This window comes from Eptesicus fuscus, chromosome 14, assembly GCF_027574615.1.
Source record: "Eptesicus fuscus isolate TK198812 chromosome 14, DD_ASM_mEF_20220401, whole genome shotgun sequence".
In the NCBI taxonomy this organism is placed as follows: Eukaryota; Metazoa; Chordata; class Mammalia; order Chiroptera; family Vespertilionidae; genus Eptesicus; species Eptesicus fuscus.
The window spans coordinates 30,356,478-30,371,577 of record NC_072486.1 but is presented as its reverse complement, the minus strand read 5'-3'; the positions used below and the strand labels follow the sequence as shown (position 1 = coordinate 30,371,577).

Genomic DNA, 15,100 nt, shown 5'->3' with positions numbered 1-15,100 from the left:
ACAAAGGTCATTCATGTCATTTCAATGTTTCTGTACATTATTTTCATTTTGATTTTGGCTGGAACACAGTATGTGCTGAGGAATTATCATGGTATAGGATAGAAAGTGAAGAATCAAATAATTAAAATATTACAAGGTATGTAGTTTTTATCTGCAATAAAATTAACCTGGTTGCAGAGTAGTCTATCATTTTTGTTTTCAAAAAGCAAAGTATAGTATCAACTGGAAAGAGAAAGAGGAGGAAGGAGACTTGAGTGAGAGAGATCCCTGAGGAGGTCATTACTCTAGAATGAATTTTGGTAAAATGTAAATATATTCAATACTATTTCTTTCTTTCTCCATAAATCAAGGCTTTATATTTAATGCACTATCTTTATATAGTACCTTTAAAAATAGTGGCTTTGTATTTTAAAAACAGATCAGAAATGTGAACTATATAATTAAAATAGAATCACATTATAATAACCAAAGTAAATATAGATAATAGATAACTACTAGTCTTACCAAGCACATATCTCAAAGAACAGATAAGTGTGGCTAATGAAACAAGGAATCAAAGAACATAAAGAAAGCATCTTTAAAATATTGAATAAAGGTTATATACCTTATTAGTAGTTTGCTCATATGTTCCAAAAGGAAAAAGTATTTTTAATTCAATGAATTGGAAATGAGCTCCTATACTTGGCTCAGTGAGTAGCAATATATAAATACAAAAGTTCAGCTGAGTCACTTCCAGAAAGTATTCTTGGTATCCTTCCAAAATAGGGTGGAAGAAATTATTATGTGAGTAAAATGGAAGATTTCAGATAAGATGCAACCACTATATTTTGACTTACTATTTTAAAAAGCTTCATGGACAATGCCCCAAACCTGAACATTTTAAAGTATTGGTATTTCACAACTATTTCAGTAAAAGTAACCCTATAGAGAAAATCTTACAGGTATTTTAAATAACTCTTTTAAAAAAATAAAGCCCTAAAGTTATAAATAAATTTAAAAATCCCATAGCAATTGCTTGTAAATTGCTAGCAGGGAAATTAGTGTGACAATAAACAACAGCAATATGACAGGGGAATTGCTTGAATGTGGTTGAGTGTCACACACAGTGAGGGAAGAAAAGTGTTTCATGAGTTTATCAAGATTCACACAGGAAGTGTAAGTTGATGGATAAGCAGAATTTTTCTAGGAGAAGTAAGGAAGGAAGTTAAAAACAAAAAGCATGGAAATATTGGGAAGCCATTAGAGAAGAAAGTGTGAGTAAAGAGAAGAGTGGCACCAGATGAGGCTAAGTAAGCAAGGATCAGAGAATCAAGACTTTACAGATCGTGATAGAATTTTGCTTTTTGTCATGGAGTTGAAATGAAAGCCACTGAAAAAGTCTGATTAGAGAACTAACATTTATTGAGTGCTCTCTGTATGCCAGGATCTTTACACCATTGTTTCATGCAAAGCTCATAGCCAATAATGTAGACATTTTTATCACATCCATTTGTAGATGAGGAAACCCAGGGGCAGGAAGGTGAGAAATAAACACAACAAAAAACATTACAGCTCTAAAAAAGTTACAGAGCCAGGTTCCAGTGGAGCAATTGGATATCAGAGGTGGTTTTCTTACACCTTACACTCTACTGCCTTTACCTTTGATAGAAATAGTATATGGACTAGATAGAGAGAGAGGAGGAAGAGGAGACTGGAGTGAGTAAGGTGGAGGAAGGTGGGCATGGAAACAAGGGAAGGTATGAGAAATACTTACCATGGAAAATGGGTGGGCTTGGATCAATTGGCTGCCAGTGATCAAAAGAAAAGGAGGAAATGAAGACACTGTTCAGGTTTCTGACTTGGCAACTGTGTGGAGAGTGGTCTGTTTTATAGTAACAGGGAGTGCAAGCGGGGGAGCAGATGGAAGGAACAGTAGTGGCAGGAATGACACATTCTATCTGAGCATTTGGAGATGGAGATCCATGTGGAAATCTAGTGGGATGTCTCAAGCAGGCACTGCATGAGGACTGGAGCACAGGAGGATATGGTGTAGTGGTGAAGAGAACACAGAATTAAGTCCAGACCTCTAACCAGGATCACAATTAATTATTTAAATTGGTGAAGTAGAAAGAGGAGACTACTGTTATTAACTCTGCTTTTACTGTTGGAAAAACATGTGATGTCCTTGGGTCTCAGAATCTTTATCTGAAAAACAAGAGGAGTAGAACAGATAATTGAAAGGCACCTTTGGGTGTGCTCTTTATATTTGTATAAGAACTATGTATGGACTATTATATAAATCCTATCAGCAGATAACCTGGGAATTTACCTAATTGACCACAAGGGGGAGAACCTAATTCCACATGAAGTCATTTATTACAATGTAAAATAATCTAAAAGTACCGTACTTTCCAGCGTATAAGACGACCGGGCGTATAAGATTTTCCTGGGTTAAAAAGTCATTTTATACGTCAGAAAATACGGTAATTGGACTATATTGATGGGATTAGATATAATGGATTATATATATTGAACTACCGTATTTTCCAGTGTATAAAACGACTTTTTAACCCAGGAAAATCTTATATGCTCAGTCATCTTATACGCCAGAAGATACAGTACTTGCTATATGAAGTTGGTGATAGGCTGTCATTTCTACTTCCTTATGGTAGTTGAGGGAATTTGACAACTAGAGACAGTTTTAAATGAATTGAAATGTGTTTTTTGTGTTGCTAAAGTGATAATAAAATCATTAAATGTAAAAATATATTTGTATTAACCAAGGAATTTAGATGCCTCTTAAATTAAAACGAATACTGTAGAATTTTAAAATTTACCCTCGGAAGGTTTTTTCTTCCAAATAACATTATTTCAGTTATCTTTCATGAAAACTATAATTTTTCTGAAGGTCTTTAGTTACTCTGAAATAAGCATAAAGTCATTAATATGTCAGTCTAGTGTAAAGATATTCATATTCAAAAAAAAGGATTAAAATAGTGTTGGTCACACATTTAAATGTAACATATTCATTAAATATGAGCTTACTAGAGGCCTGGTGCACAAAATTCGTGCATGGGTAGGGTCCCTAGGCCTGGCTGGCAATCAGGGCCTATCTGTGGGGTGACTGGCAGCATGATCAGGGGGCCCCTGCTGGCACCCACCTTGGCTGGCCTGGGGTCTGTTGGCTGAGGGCAGCTCCTGCATTGAGCGTCTGCCTCCTGGTGGTCAGTGCATGTCATAGCAACTGGTCGTTCCACTGTTCGGTCAATTTGCATATTAGGCTTTTATTATATGGGACATATTATTGATTTCAGAGAGGAAAGGAGAGGGCAAGAGAGATAGAAGCATTAATGATGAGAAAGAACCACTGATTGGCTTCCTCCTGCATGCCCTCCACTGGTTGATGGAGCCCACAACCATGTGCCCTGAGCAGAATCGAACCCTGACTTCCTGGTTCAGAGGTTGACACTCAACCACTGAGCATCGCCAGCTGGGCTGTCTCTGCTTTTATGTAAAGTTTTATTGTAAAAATACTACAACTCTCATTGTATTGAGAATTACCTTGTGAATCTTCCTAGTGAGTCACATTTTTGGACACGATCAAATTAAATAGTATTTATTTCCGCATTTTATCACATATTTTCAAACATATACACTTAAATAAGTGTTGTTCCCTTTAAAGACGTAATATTAGTGAGCTACATAGGAATCTCAATAATGCAACTGTTACTGACACATATTTGTTTACCCACAGAGGCAATATCACACTCTTTTAATATGTTCAGTGTCAGCAGATCTTCCTTTGAGAGTGAGAGCAATATTTACAAACAAACCTATCTATGAACAAAGATCGAATATTAAGTCACAAATCAAGTGGGGTGATCAAAAAGCTAGAGGTTACTAAAATATTTATGCTCCTTTTGATTTATACACCTCTTTATCCACCATAAAAGAGTCACAAAATGTTTTCAGCAATGATGCCTGGAATAAGTATAAACCCTCCTAAGGTGACTACTAGGAAGGGTAATTTTCATTTGAATAAACTCATTCTAGTGTGCTCACTAAAATAAAGAAATAATTATGCAAGTAGCTTAATTTGTTTACAGTCACTTTTTATTTTCTAGTTATTTTCACATTTGGCACTTCATACATTTTTTAAGTGTGAAATAACAGTATATTAAGTCAGTAAGGTTATCGCTTAGTATCTATAACTTCTTCGAAAATGACTCAGATTCTTACTTTTTTTCCCCTTTGGGTCAATGAATTAATTTTCTATCAATATTTTTCACACCAGAATGTATTATGGACCAATAAAAGATCTATGCTTGGCAGTGTGGAGGATACAGATCCTACTGTTGCTTATATACTCAGGGACTAGCACAGTGCTTGGCTCCCAAGTAAATATTTACCAGCAGACATTTAGTAAATACTAGTTCATATATGAATGAATAAATGATATGAAATTACCCATATAATTATTACATATGATAGGAATGATACATAATTAAATTTTATGTATAATATTATTTCTGTTACTCATGTATACAATATTATTCCTGTTTCATATACATTGTTGGCCCAGACTGCTGATAATCATCCACCCAAAACTTAGAGGCTCACATCATCAACAGTTACTAATGTTGTTCCCAAATCTCCAAGTTGGACAGGGCTCACTGGGAATAGCTTCTCAAGTTGACTACTTCATGCAGTGTCAGCTGGTCTGGTTTGAAATCCAGGTGGACTGGAGGGCTGGAGCGTGGAATCCCCTGAAGATTCACTCGTTCACGTGTGTAGAGGTGCGACTGGCTGTTGGCTGGGACCCCAGCTCAGGGATATCATCTGGAAAACTGCTGGGGTTGCTGACAGCACATTGTTTAGGTTCCAAGAGCTAGCATTCAAGTATTCGAGCAAAGTGGATGGCGTGTTTATGACCTAGTCCTGAAGGTCACATGGATCACTTCTGCTGTTCTCTATTGGTTAAGGCAGTCGCAAAGATCAGTGTGAATTCAGGGCAGAGGCTGTAGAAGCCACGATGCGATGGGAGGAATATTAAGGTCACACTGGAAGAAAAGCATGTGGGATGGGTTATACTGCAGTAGCCAGTTTCTGAATATATAACCTGCCATATTTTATATCTGTTAATATACAATTTTATTTATAAACTGTATTTATTGTATTCAATAAACATTTGTTGTTCATTTTCTCCTCCCTGTTTCTGCTCATTCTCTGTTCTCTTAAATAGGCTCCTCTGCCCTCCCAAACATCTCCTCACATCCATTCAAAGCTTAGACCAAGGCTGACTTCTTCATTAACTGTTTGCCCTCTTCTCCCTCCCTCTTTCCTTCCTTCCTTCCTTCCTTCCTTCCCTTCCTTCCTTCCTTCCTTCCTTCCTTCCTTCCTTCCTTCCTTCCTTCCATTCCTTCCTTTTTTTCCTTCTTCCCCCTCCCTCTCTCTCCCTCTTCTCCCCTCCTCTCCCTCCATTTACCTTGCTCTCTCTCACCTTATTTCTCTCTCACCTGAAAAGCATTTACTCTTATCTCCACTCATTTTATATTTACTACTAGAGGCTTGGTGCACAAAATTTGTGCACTCGGGGCGGGGGAGGTGTCCCTCAGCCCAGCCTGTGCCCTCTCACAGTCCAGGAGCCCTCGGGGGATGTCCAACTGGGGGGCAAGCCTAAGCCGGCAGTCAGACATTCTTAGTTCTTAGCGCTGCTGCAGAGGCAGGAGAGGCTCCCACCCCCGCTACTGCGCTCACCAGCCGTGAGCCCAGCTTCTGGCTGAGCAGTGCTCCCCCTGTGGGAGTGCACTGACCACCAGGGGGAAGCTCCTGCGTTAAGTGTCTGCCTCCTAGTGGTCAGTGAGCATCATAGTGATGGGTTGTTCCACTGTTCGGTCGATTTGCATATTAGCCTTTTATTATATAGGATTAGTGGATGATTGTCTTTTTTTAAATGTTAGTAAACTATATATTCTTTCTTATCCAGAAGAATTACTTCTCATCTAAAATATACTCTTTCTAAGCCTAACCGGTTTGGCTCAGTGGATAGAGCGTCGGCCTGCGGACTAAACGGTCCCGGGTTCGATTCCGGTCAAGGGCATGTACCTTGGTTGTGGGCACATCCCCAGGAGGGGGTGTGCAAGAGGCAGCTGATAAAATATACTCTTTCTGTCACTAAACATAAATGAATATAATCTCAAGTTGAGTTAAAAGTGGAAAATGCCATTCTGTATGTCAATCTATATTATAAGATTTAAAAATAGAAATTGTCTTTCCTGAAATTTGATTATGATATGAAACAAATGATCACAAATTATCTGCATATGACAAGTTTGAGGTGCATAGTGAGATGGTGTGTTTTTTTCTCCTGAAGAGACTGCAAATCAAATAAATAAATAAAAATGAAACTAAAATAACAATATATTTCTTCATTAAATCCATAGCATTTCATGAGATATTGAAGTAATTTTGCATAAGTATTTTTGAAATAGTAAAGATATTAATTTCATTTAGTTTTTTAAACAAACTTCACCATTTTAAGTAATGCAAAAAATTTAATCTGGGGTTAAAGGAAGGGGGAGACAAACTTAAAATAGGTCATAGAGAAATTATATATAATTAATTGCTTTATAGGGAATAACTGAAAAAATAATCAATTTGTTTATTTTATGTGGAATCATTGAGAAATGCTCTTATGGAGTCATTGAGAAATCATGTCTTATGTGCACCCTCTATCATATCCCTAGCACCTGGTAAACATGTCATGTGAAAGGTGCACAATAAAAGATTTTGCAGAAAAAAAATATAATGCCTTCTGACAATATATTTTCTGGTCATTTAAAAAAGCTAATGTATTCTTTAGCTTTATAATGGTCTCAATATTCTTGACTTTATAGTTCAGAATATGTGAGATTTGGAACTATTTTTAGAGTTTAGGTTTTGTTTTCGGAATTCAGGAATCATATAGATTACTCTTTCATTTGTGCTCTTAAAGTCTTTTCTACATACTGTTACTATAATAGTGATCACATATCAGATTATATCATACTGTATCATACACTCTCTACTTATTTTTACACATACTTTTCTCAAACCTTAGATTGCAAGCAACTCAAGGTATATTTGCCCTAAATTTTGTACTCCTAGAACAAAATGGTTTTTCCTAAAATTTGATTCTGTGTGGTAGAAGCTGCTCATTGACTGTTTAGAGAATGAGAATGTGAATCAAATATACACTTTTGCATAGTTTTCTTTAATAAATTAAGTCATTCCATCAAACTAATGTTAGCATTTCAGAACTTATGAAACCACTCCACCTATTCACATAACATATTGAACTTAATATCAGAACAGACACATTTTCAACATACTCTGTAGAAATTTGTACATTACCTTTGTGTATATTGTGGTGTTCTGTTTCTTCTTTTAGAGAGATGAGTAACTTTAAATAGAAATATGTCCTTTTTATTGAAGTAGCACAGATTCCTTAGGAGATTTGACCACATCTCTCACATCTGCTTTTAGTCTCCTTCAGCTTCTTTCCATCACTTCCAGTTCTAGAAACGGGAAGGGGCAGGCCATACCACTTCAGTATCAAAAGTGATGTGAATGGGTCTATTATACATGTTTATGAAAGTTTCTGGGTCAATGAATTCTTCAGATTCGTATAAATACTTAATTATTTGTTCTGGGAGGAGTAATTCAGGTGCAGGTTGGTGCAAGTTCTCGCTGGGTCCCTTTGCGCCCACTTTAAGAGTCTTGAAAAAGTAGAGTGCTAGTTTATGAGTTTGGGTGAGAAACTCTGTGATGACCTCTCTCAGGGACTGTGACTGTGTCACATCATCAAGATACATGACCGGCACTTTTATGACGATGACATGCCATTGCATGAAGATCCTGGTTGGGATGTTATGGGACATGACGATAATTTTCATTCCTTGGATAAAATAGTTTCCTCCCTTCTTTTTATGGTTAATATAATCTGAAAGAATACGATAAAGAGTACCACTGGAGGACTCAAGGATATGCAGAATGAAAGTACGATATATGAGCAGTAATCCTGTTACTGCTTCGCTTGCGTACGGTTTTGCAATTGACTGAAACAATTGTTCATAGTATTCAGTGACATCTTTCTTTTCTACGTTGTCTTTTGTCTTGGCCACTAGGAACATCCTATCAAGAAGGAATTTCTTTAGCTGGAGTTTTTGCTTTTCTTCCAGAAAATGCAAGTAATTGTTTCGTAGAACTTGTGGGGGCATAATATTTTCCATTGGAAAAGGTCTTTTGCTGCTTTTTGGGGGATGGCCTGAGAAGGACATGATGAATCCTAATTATTTTTCTAGATGGTTCTAATTTTCAGCTTATTTCAATATGTACATCATCAGGGTACATCTTCAGTGATGAACTCTTATTTTTATTTATTCTGACAAAAAGAAAAATAGTTTACTCAGTTTGTCAAATACTACTGAATAGCAAAATCCCTCCTCAGTGTTATCAATTAAACCATGCCCTATACATGAAAGAGAATATTAAAACTAGACTCAAATTGTGGAGATTTTTAAAAAAGTTTACAGTTAAATAACTAACACTTGCATCCTAAGAAAAACTCTGCAATAAACTGGGAATTAGAGAGAACAGAGAAGTTGATCTAGAGAAGTTCACTCTATTTTATTTGCATTATTATTTTCCTCTTCAACTTATAGTTCATTTTTTCTCAACCCCATCCTTGAATCATACACACACATACACAGAGATTGAGATAGGAAAAAAGCATATATATATATATGCACTATATATATACTGGAGGCCTGGTGTACAACATTCATGCACTGGGGTGGGGGGGTGCCTCAGCCTGACCAGCGCCCTTTTGCAGGCTCCCGCCACTGCCACTGCCACTGTGCTTGCCAGCTGTCATGCTGAGCAGCGCTCCCGCTGTGGGTGCACACTGACCACCATGGGGCAGCTCCTGCCTTGAGCGTCTGCCCCCTGGTGGACAGTGCGCATCATGGCGACGGGTCGTTTCACCTTTCGGTTGATTTGCATATTATCCTTTTATTATATAAGATAGATAGATAGATAGATAGATAGATAGATAGATAGATAGAGAGAGAGAATATACCCACTGATAGTCCCTGACAGTAGCATTGACATCACATTAAACCATCTTTTCATTTATTAAACCATCTTTTCATTTATGTAATGGTGATTACAGATTGTTCTTGATTTGTCATTTTTTTAAATACTATTTTTATGATGATTTACCAATTTATTTTATAGTACTGGTCAAAATTATTTTTTAAATGCAGGGCCCCTCAGGCCCTAATTGTCTTATTTAACCCTATTCATTACAGTTAATCATAAAAGTTAATCATGTTGGTTGGGTAACAACAGCAAACCTTGGAGGTAACTAATTTTGATTCTTTGTCTTTCATTCTGTCAACAAAGCTCAGAAATAGCTCTTTTTCATTTTCTTTTTTTTTTTCTTTTTTGTTGTTGGTGGATCAAATTAAAATAAATTCCTTTAATTTTACTCTTACAAATATTTTCTTCCATCCAGGTCAACTTAACGTTTTTCTTTCTTCAAGTGCTTCTTCCTTTTACTTGTCCATGAGGTGCTACTTGTCCTCCTCCGTCACTCTTCCAACTGCCAGTGTGCTGTGGGTGCTCTCAGCTGTCCTGTGTTCTATTCTGATTTCCATAGTGACCTAGTGAGTCTGAATGTCGGTTGGGTTAAAGGGGCAGAGAGCTCTGGCAACTTCCACTTCTCAATTTAGTGAGGGATCTCAGCAGACACCTCAATATTCCAGTAGAGGAAATGAGGTCTTTTTTTCCAGGATGGTTTCTTTTTAGATGGATGGCTTTGTGAGTCAGAGGGGGGTGGTGGGGGGCTGGATATGTTCCTAGACATATTTTCTTTGTCCACAATTTAGTGGAGAGAAAACTAAAATTATATGCCTTGAGTATAATTCAAACATGCTCTCAATAATACCCTTACTCTAAGGTAAAGAGATGCTTATGAATTAACTAAAGACTATAAGAACACAAACCAGATTCCGTGTAATGGTGACTATTGCAGGCATACCTCAGAGATATTGCAGGTTTGGTTCCAGACCACCACAATAAAGCGAAAATCACATGAAAGTGAGTCACATAACTATTTTGGTTTCCCTGTGCATATAAAAGTTATGTTTACACCATACTGTATTCTATTAATTGTGCAATAGAATATGTCTAAAAAATGTACTTACCTTTATTAAGCATAGGTAATTGATAAAAATAGCTACCTATCATCTGAACATTTAACTAGTTGTCATCTTTTAGCTGGTGTCTTACCTCAATGTTGATGGCTCCTGACTGATCAGGGTGGTGGTTGCTAAATGTTGGGGTGACTGGCAATTTCTTAAAATAAGGCAATAATGAAGTTTGATTTATCAATTGACTCTTCCTTTCATAGATTATTTCTCTCTCTGGCATGCAATGCTGTAGGCATTTTACCATAGTAGAACTTCTTTCAGTATTAGAATCAACCCCCTCGAACCCTGCTACTGCTTTATCAACTGGCTTTGGGTAATATTCTCAATCCTTTGTTGTTATTTCAACAATCTTCACAGTATCTTCACTTCATAGAATCCGGAGTAGATTCCACCTCAAGAAACTACTTTCTTTGCTCATCCATAAGAAACAAGTTACCCATTCAAGTTTTACCATGAGAGTGCCGTAATTCAGTCACATCTTCAGGCTCCACCTCTAATTCTGATTCTTTCGCTCTTTCAAATACTTCTGCAGTTACTTCCTCCACCAAAGTCTTGGTTCCTTCACAATTACCTATGAAGACTGGAATCAGTGTCTTACAAACTACTCTTAGTGTTGATGCTTTGATCCCTTCTCATGAATCACAGGTATTCTTAATGGTACTTATACTACTGAATTCTTTCTAGAAGGTTTTCAACTCTGAGTTTTCCCAGATCCATCAGACAAATCCCTATCCCTGGCAACTATACCCTTATGCAATATATTTCTTAAATAACAAGACTTGAAAATCAGAATTACTCCTTGATCCATGGACTGCAGAAAGGAGGTGTGTTAGCAGGCATGACAACAACATTAATCTCATTGTACATTTTCACCAGACCTCTTGGGTGGCCAGGTACATTATCAATAAACATTATTTTGAAAGAAATCTTTTTTTCTGATTAGTAGGTCTCAACAGTGAGCTTAAATATATCAGACTATAAGGAAACAGTACTTGTTGTTCCAGTTATGGAGCACAGGCAGAGTAGACTGAGCATTTAAGAGCCATAGGGTCTTCAGAATGGTGAAAGAGCATTGGCTTCAACTTAAAGTCACCAGCTGCGCTAGCCTCTAGGGTCAGTCTGTCCTTTGAAGCTTTGAAGCCGAGCATGAATGTCTTCTCTCTAGCGATAATTTCTAAATGGCATCTTCTTCCAATATAAGGCTGTTTTATTTACAATGAAAATCTGTTGTTTAGTATTGCCACCTTCATTGATTATTTTAAGCTCAATCTTCTGTATTACTTGCTGCAGCTTCTATTTGGCACTTGCTTTACCTTGCACTTTTATGTTATGTAGATGGCTTCTTCTCTTAAATCTCATGAGCCAGTCTCTGCTAGTTTCAGACGTTCATTCTGCAGCTTCCTTACCTCCTCAGCATTCATAGAATTGCAGAGTTAGGGCCTTGCTCTGGATTAGTCTTTGGCTTTAAGAGAATATTGTGGTTGGTTTGATCTTCAACCCAGACCACTAAAACTTTACACAGCAGTGGGCTATTTCACTTTCTTATTTGTGTGTTCACTGGGGTGTCACTTTTAATTTCTTTCAAGAACTTTTCCTTTGCATTAACAACTTGGCTGAACTTTAGGTGCAAGAGACCTAGCTTTTGGCCTGTCTGGGCTTTCAACATGCCTTCCTCACTACACTTAATCATATCTACCTTTTGATTTAAAGTGAGGAGCATGTAATTCTTCCTTTCATTTGACCACTTAGGGATATTAATTGGCCTAATTACAATATTGTTGTGTCTCAGGGAATAGGGGCCCCAGGAGAGGTAGAGAGATAGGGAAACAGCTGGTCAGTGGATCAGTCAGAACATACACACTATCAATTAAGTTTGCTGTCTTATACTCTTATACATGCACTAGAGGCCCGATGCATGAAGATTCATGCAGGAATGGGCCTTCCTTCCCCTGGCTGCCGGCACCACCTTTGCTCCAGCTGGAGCCGCCTTTCCACCTTCCCATGCTGCCTAGAGGCCCAGAGTGGCTGGGGTGGTGCAGAACGCCTGCGTCCTGCCCCGCCCCCAGCTGCTTGGCGCCTGCATATGCAAATTAACACACCAGCTTTGTTTGGTTAATTTGCATACTCACTCCTGATTGGCTGGCAGGCATTGCAAAGATATGGTCAATTTGCATTTTACTCTTTTATTAGTGTAGATGGTTTGTGGCACCCCCTAAAACAATAGTAACATCAAAGATCACTGATCACAGATCACCATAACAAATATAATAATAAGGAAAAAATTTAAATATTATGAGAATGACCAAAATCTGACACAGACATGAAGTGAGCCCCTAATAAAGGAGCTTATTGTGACTTTTTTTTCTCCCCATATGTGTTTTTTGTTTCACTTTTCTCTTATATATCTTGGTTCCTCCAATATCAACCTAATAGAAAAATAATGTTTCATCATTATAATTTCCACATAAACTATACAAAGTATCACTAAACTATCCCTTCTTTAAAAGAGTGATAATCTTGCACTGACCAGGTGGCTCAGTTGGTTGGAATGTCCTCCAGTACACCAAAAGGCGGTGGGTTTAATTCCCAGTCAGGGCAAGTACAGGAGGCAATTGATGCTTCTCCCTTTTGCTCTCTCTTCCTCTCTCCCCTTTTTCTCCAAAAACTAGCAAAAACATACCCTTGGGGAAGGATTTTAAAAAAGTAATAATCTCTAATTTGATGTTGACTTAAATATATGAAATTGTCATTTCTATAACTTAAAAAAACTGTCTGATATTGATAGTTTTATGTGATTCAACCTAATATACTTAGAAAACATTAGTTTTTTACCACCATAGATAATAGTTTGACCTTCATTTCCCAATGTATTTTTCCATTTCTCAATGCATTTTTAGTTGTTTGCTTGCTTCTTCCAAATTTTAGTTTCATTATCACATGGCTATCTGAAACATTTAAGGGCATTTTACCTTGTTTCCTTGACTTTCATAAACCACACTCTTAAGTGTCAAGACTAAAGTTTTGAGCAGACAGAAATAGAATCAGCACGTAGTTTGCCTGGTGTATATAATTAACTAGAGGCCCGGTGCACGAATACGTGCACGGGTGGGTCCCTCTGGATGGCCTGCAGGGATCAGGCCAAAACCCACAGTCCAACACTGCCTGCAACTCCTACCTGCTGCTCCCACTCATCCCTGCCCCACTGTGCCTGCTGCAGGCTCGCACCCAATCAGTCCCGATCTGGAAAGGCTTGCGCTGCCACAGCAGTGCTCACTAGCCATGAGCCCTGAGTCTGGTGCCCTCCCAAGGGGAGTGGCCTGTGGGATCAGAATGAAACCAGCTCTCCAACATCCCCTGAGGGGTCCCGGATTGCGAGAGGGCACAGGCCAGGCCCAGGGACCCCAGCGGTGCATGATCAGGCCGGGGAGGGACCATGGGAGGGCTCCAGGGCATGTCCGGCTCCATCTCGCCCAGTCCTACTCGGGGGCTGATCAGGGTTGGCCAGCCAGGGAGGGACGTGGGAGGATGGCCAGCCAGGGAGGGACTGTAGGATGGCTCGAGGGCATGTCTGGCCCATCTAGCTCAGTCCCTATCAGCCCAACCCCAGCAGAAAGCTAACCTACTGGTTGGAGCTTCTGTCCCCTGGTGGTCAGTGTATGTCATAGCGAGCAGTTGAGCAGTCTTAGCATATCATTAGCATATTACGCTTTGGTTGTTCGGTTCTGCCGTTTGGTCTATATGCATTTTACCCTTTTATTATATAGGATTTTAATTGTGTACTCTCCTTTCAATGAATGCTCAGTATTTGAGTTCCCAGATGCCATAGTCTTTGTGGTTTACATATTAAGGACCAGTTATTTCCCCTTAGGTGGTGACTCAAGCAGAACTCTTCTATCTAGCCCAGGTGTCCTCAAACTACGGCCCGCAGGCCACATGCGATTGTTTTTGCTATTTTGTTTTTTTACTTCAAAATAAGATATGTGCAGTGTGCATAGGAATTTGTTCATTTTTTTTTTTTAACTATAGTCCAGCCCTCCAACGGTCTGAGAGACAGTGAACTGGCCCCCTGTTTAAAAAGTTTGAGGACCCCTAATTAGCCAATGGGATCAAGAAACATCAGTGTTTTTCCACCCAGACTAATCTGTTTAGAGTAGGTATCTATGTTCAAACAACTGCTAAATGGCAGGACTTGAATTAAAACTTATGCTGAGGAGTTGTTTTTCAATTATTTTACCTATCTACACTTATTATCCAATTTATCTTGCATAAAAACACAACATACTGTGTATTTATAATGCATTTCAAGCAGCATACCTTAAAGTTCACTATATACTTTGTGCTCTGGTTTTATTATCTGGAATCAAATATTACTGAAAATACAAACCCTCAGTGTCCTTTTGTGTTCATAAGCTAGATAAAAGGGATTAAAAAGATTAAACACTATTAACTTATTTACCACATGCCACATAGTAGATGTTTTTACTTATATTAAATCAATTTAATCTTCACAACAACTCTATATGGTAGGTAAAATGGAAACCCCAATTCATGGGGTGTTGAAGTACCCTGCATACATGAAACATCCTCTCAATAACTTCCCTACTCTTTCCTCCTAGGGTAGAGAGAGGAGAAATTATTCCCTTTTTTTATCCTTTGTCACAATGTCATTCTCTGCTCCTCTATGACATGACAGTTCCTTTGGAAATGGAGTATAGTGTATGGTTTGAATAAAGTAATTTGAAAAGAAAACCCCTACATCATACCTGTGATTTAACAAATTGATGTACTGTCTTTATCTTTTCATTCATCTCAGATTTATCTACACCTTTGGTGTGCCAGATAATAGGATAGGCACTGTAAGAGACACA

At 38.1% G+C, this 15,100-nt stretch overlaps 2 protein-coding genes across 3 annotated transcripts in view; one reads left to right on the top strand and one right to left on the bottom strand.

Annotated features, from left to right (window-relative positions):
- ZNF804B (zinc finger protein 804B) overlaps positions 1–15,100 on the top strand; it is a 414,614-nt gene that overhangs the window by 23,686 nt on the left and 375,828 nt on the right. The window lies entirely within an intron of this gene.
- On the bottom strand, positions 1,419–8,309 carry TEX47 (testis expressed 47). 2 transcript variants are annotated; one of them, XM_054726475.1, is made up of 2 exons: positions 7,372–8,309; positions 1,419–2,184 (listed from the first exon to the last, which is right to left on the bottom strand). In XM_054726475.1, exon 1 carries the CDS (start codon positions 8,295–8,297, stop codon positions 7,536–7,538), a length of 762 nt encoding a protein of 253 aa, XP_054582450.1. In that variant the 5' UTR covers positions 8,298–8,309; the 3' UTR covers positions 1,419–2,184; positions 7,372–7,535. The 2 variants fall into 2 exon arrangements, with proteins under 2 accessions (XP_054582450.1, XP_008147539.1); XM_008149317.3 differs by lacking the exon at positions 1,419–2,184 and adding an exon at positions 4,508–5,039.

Bases quoted from the DNA above. Each gene is read 5' to 3' on its own strand.
- TEX47 (XM_054726475.1), bottom strand. From the start codon at position 8,297: ATGTCCTTCTCAGGCCATCCCCCAAAAAGCAGCAAAAGACCTTTTCCA.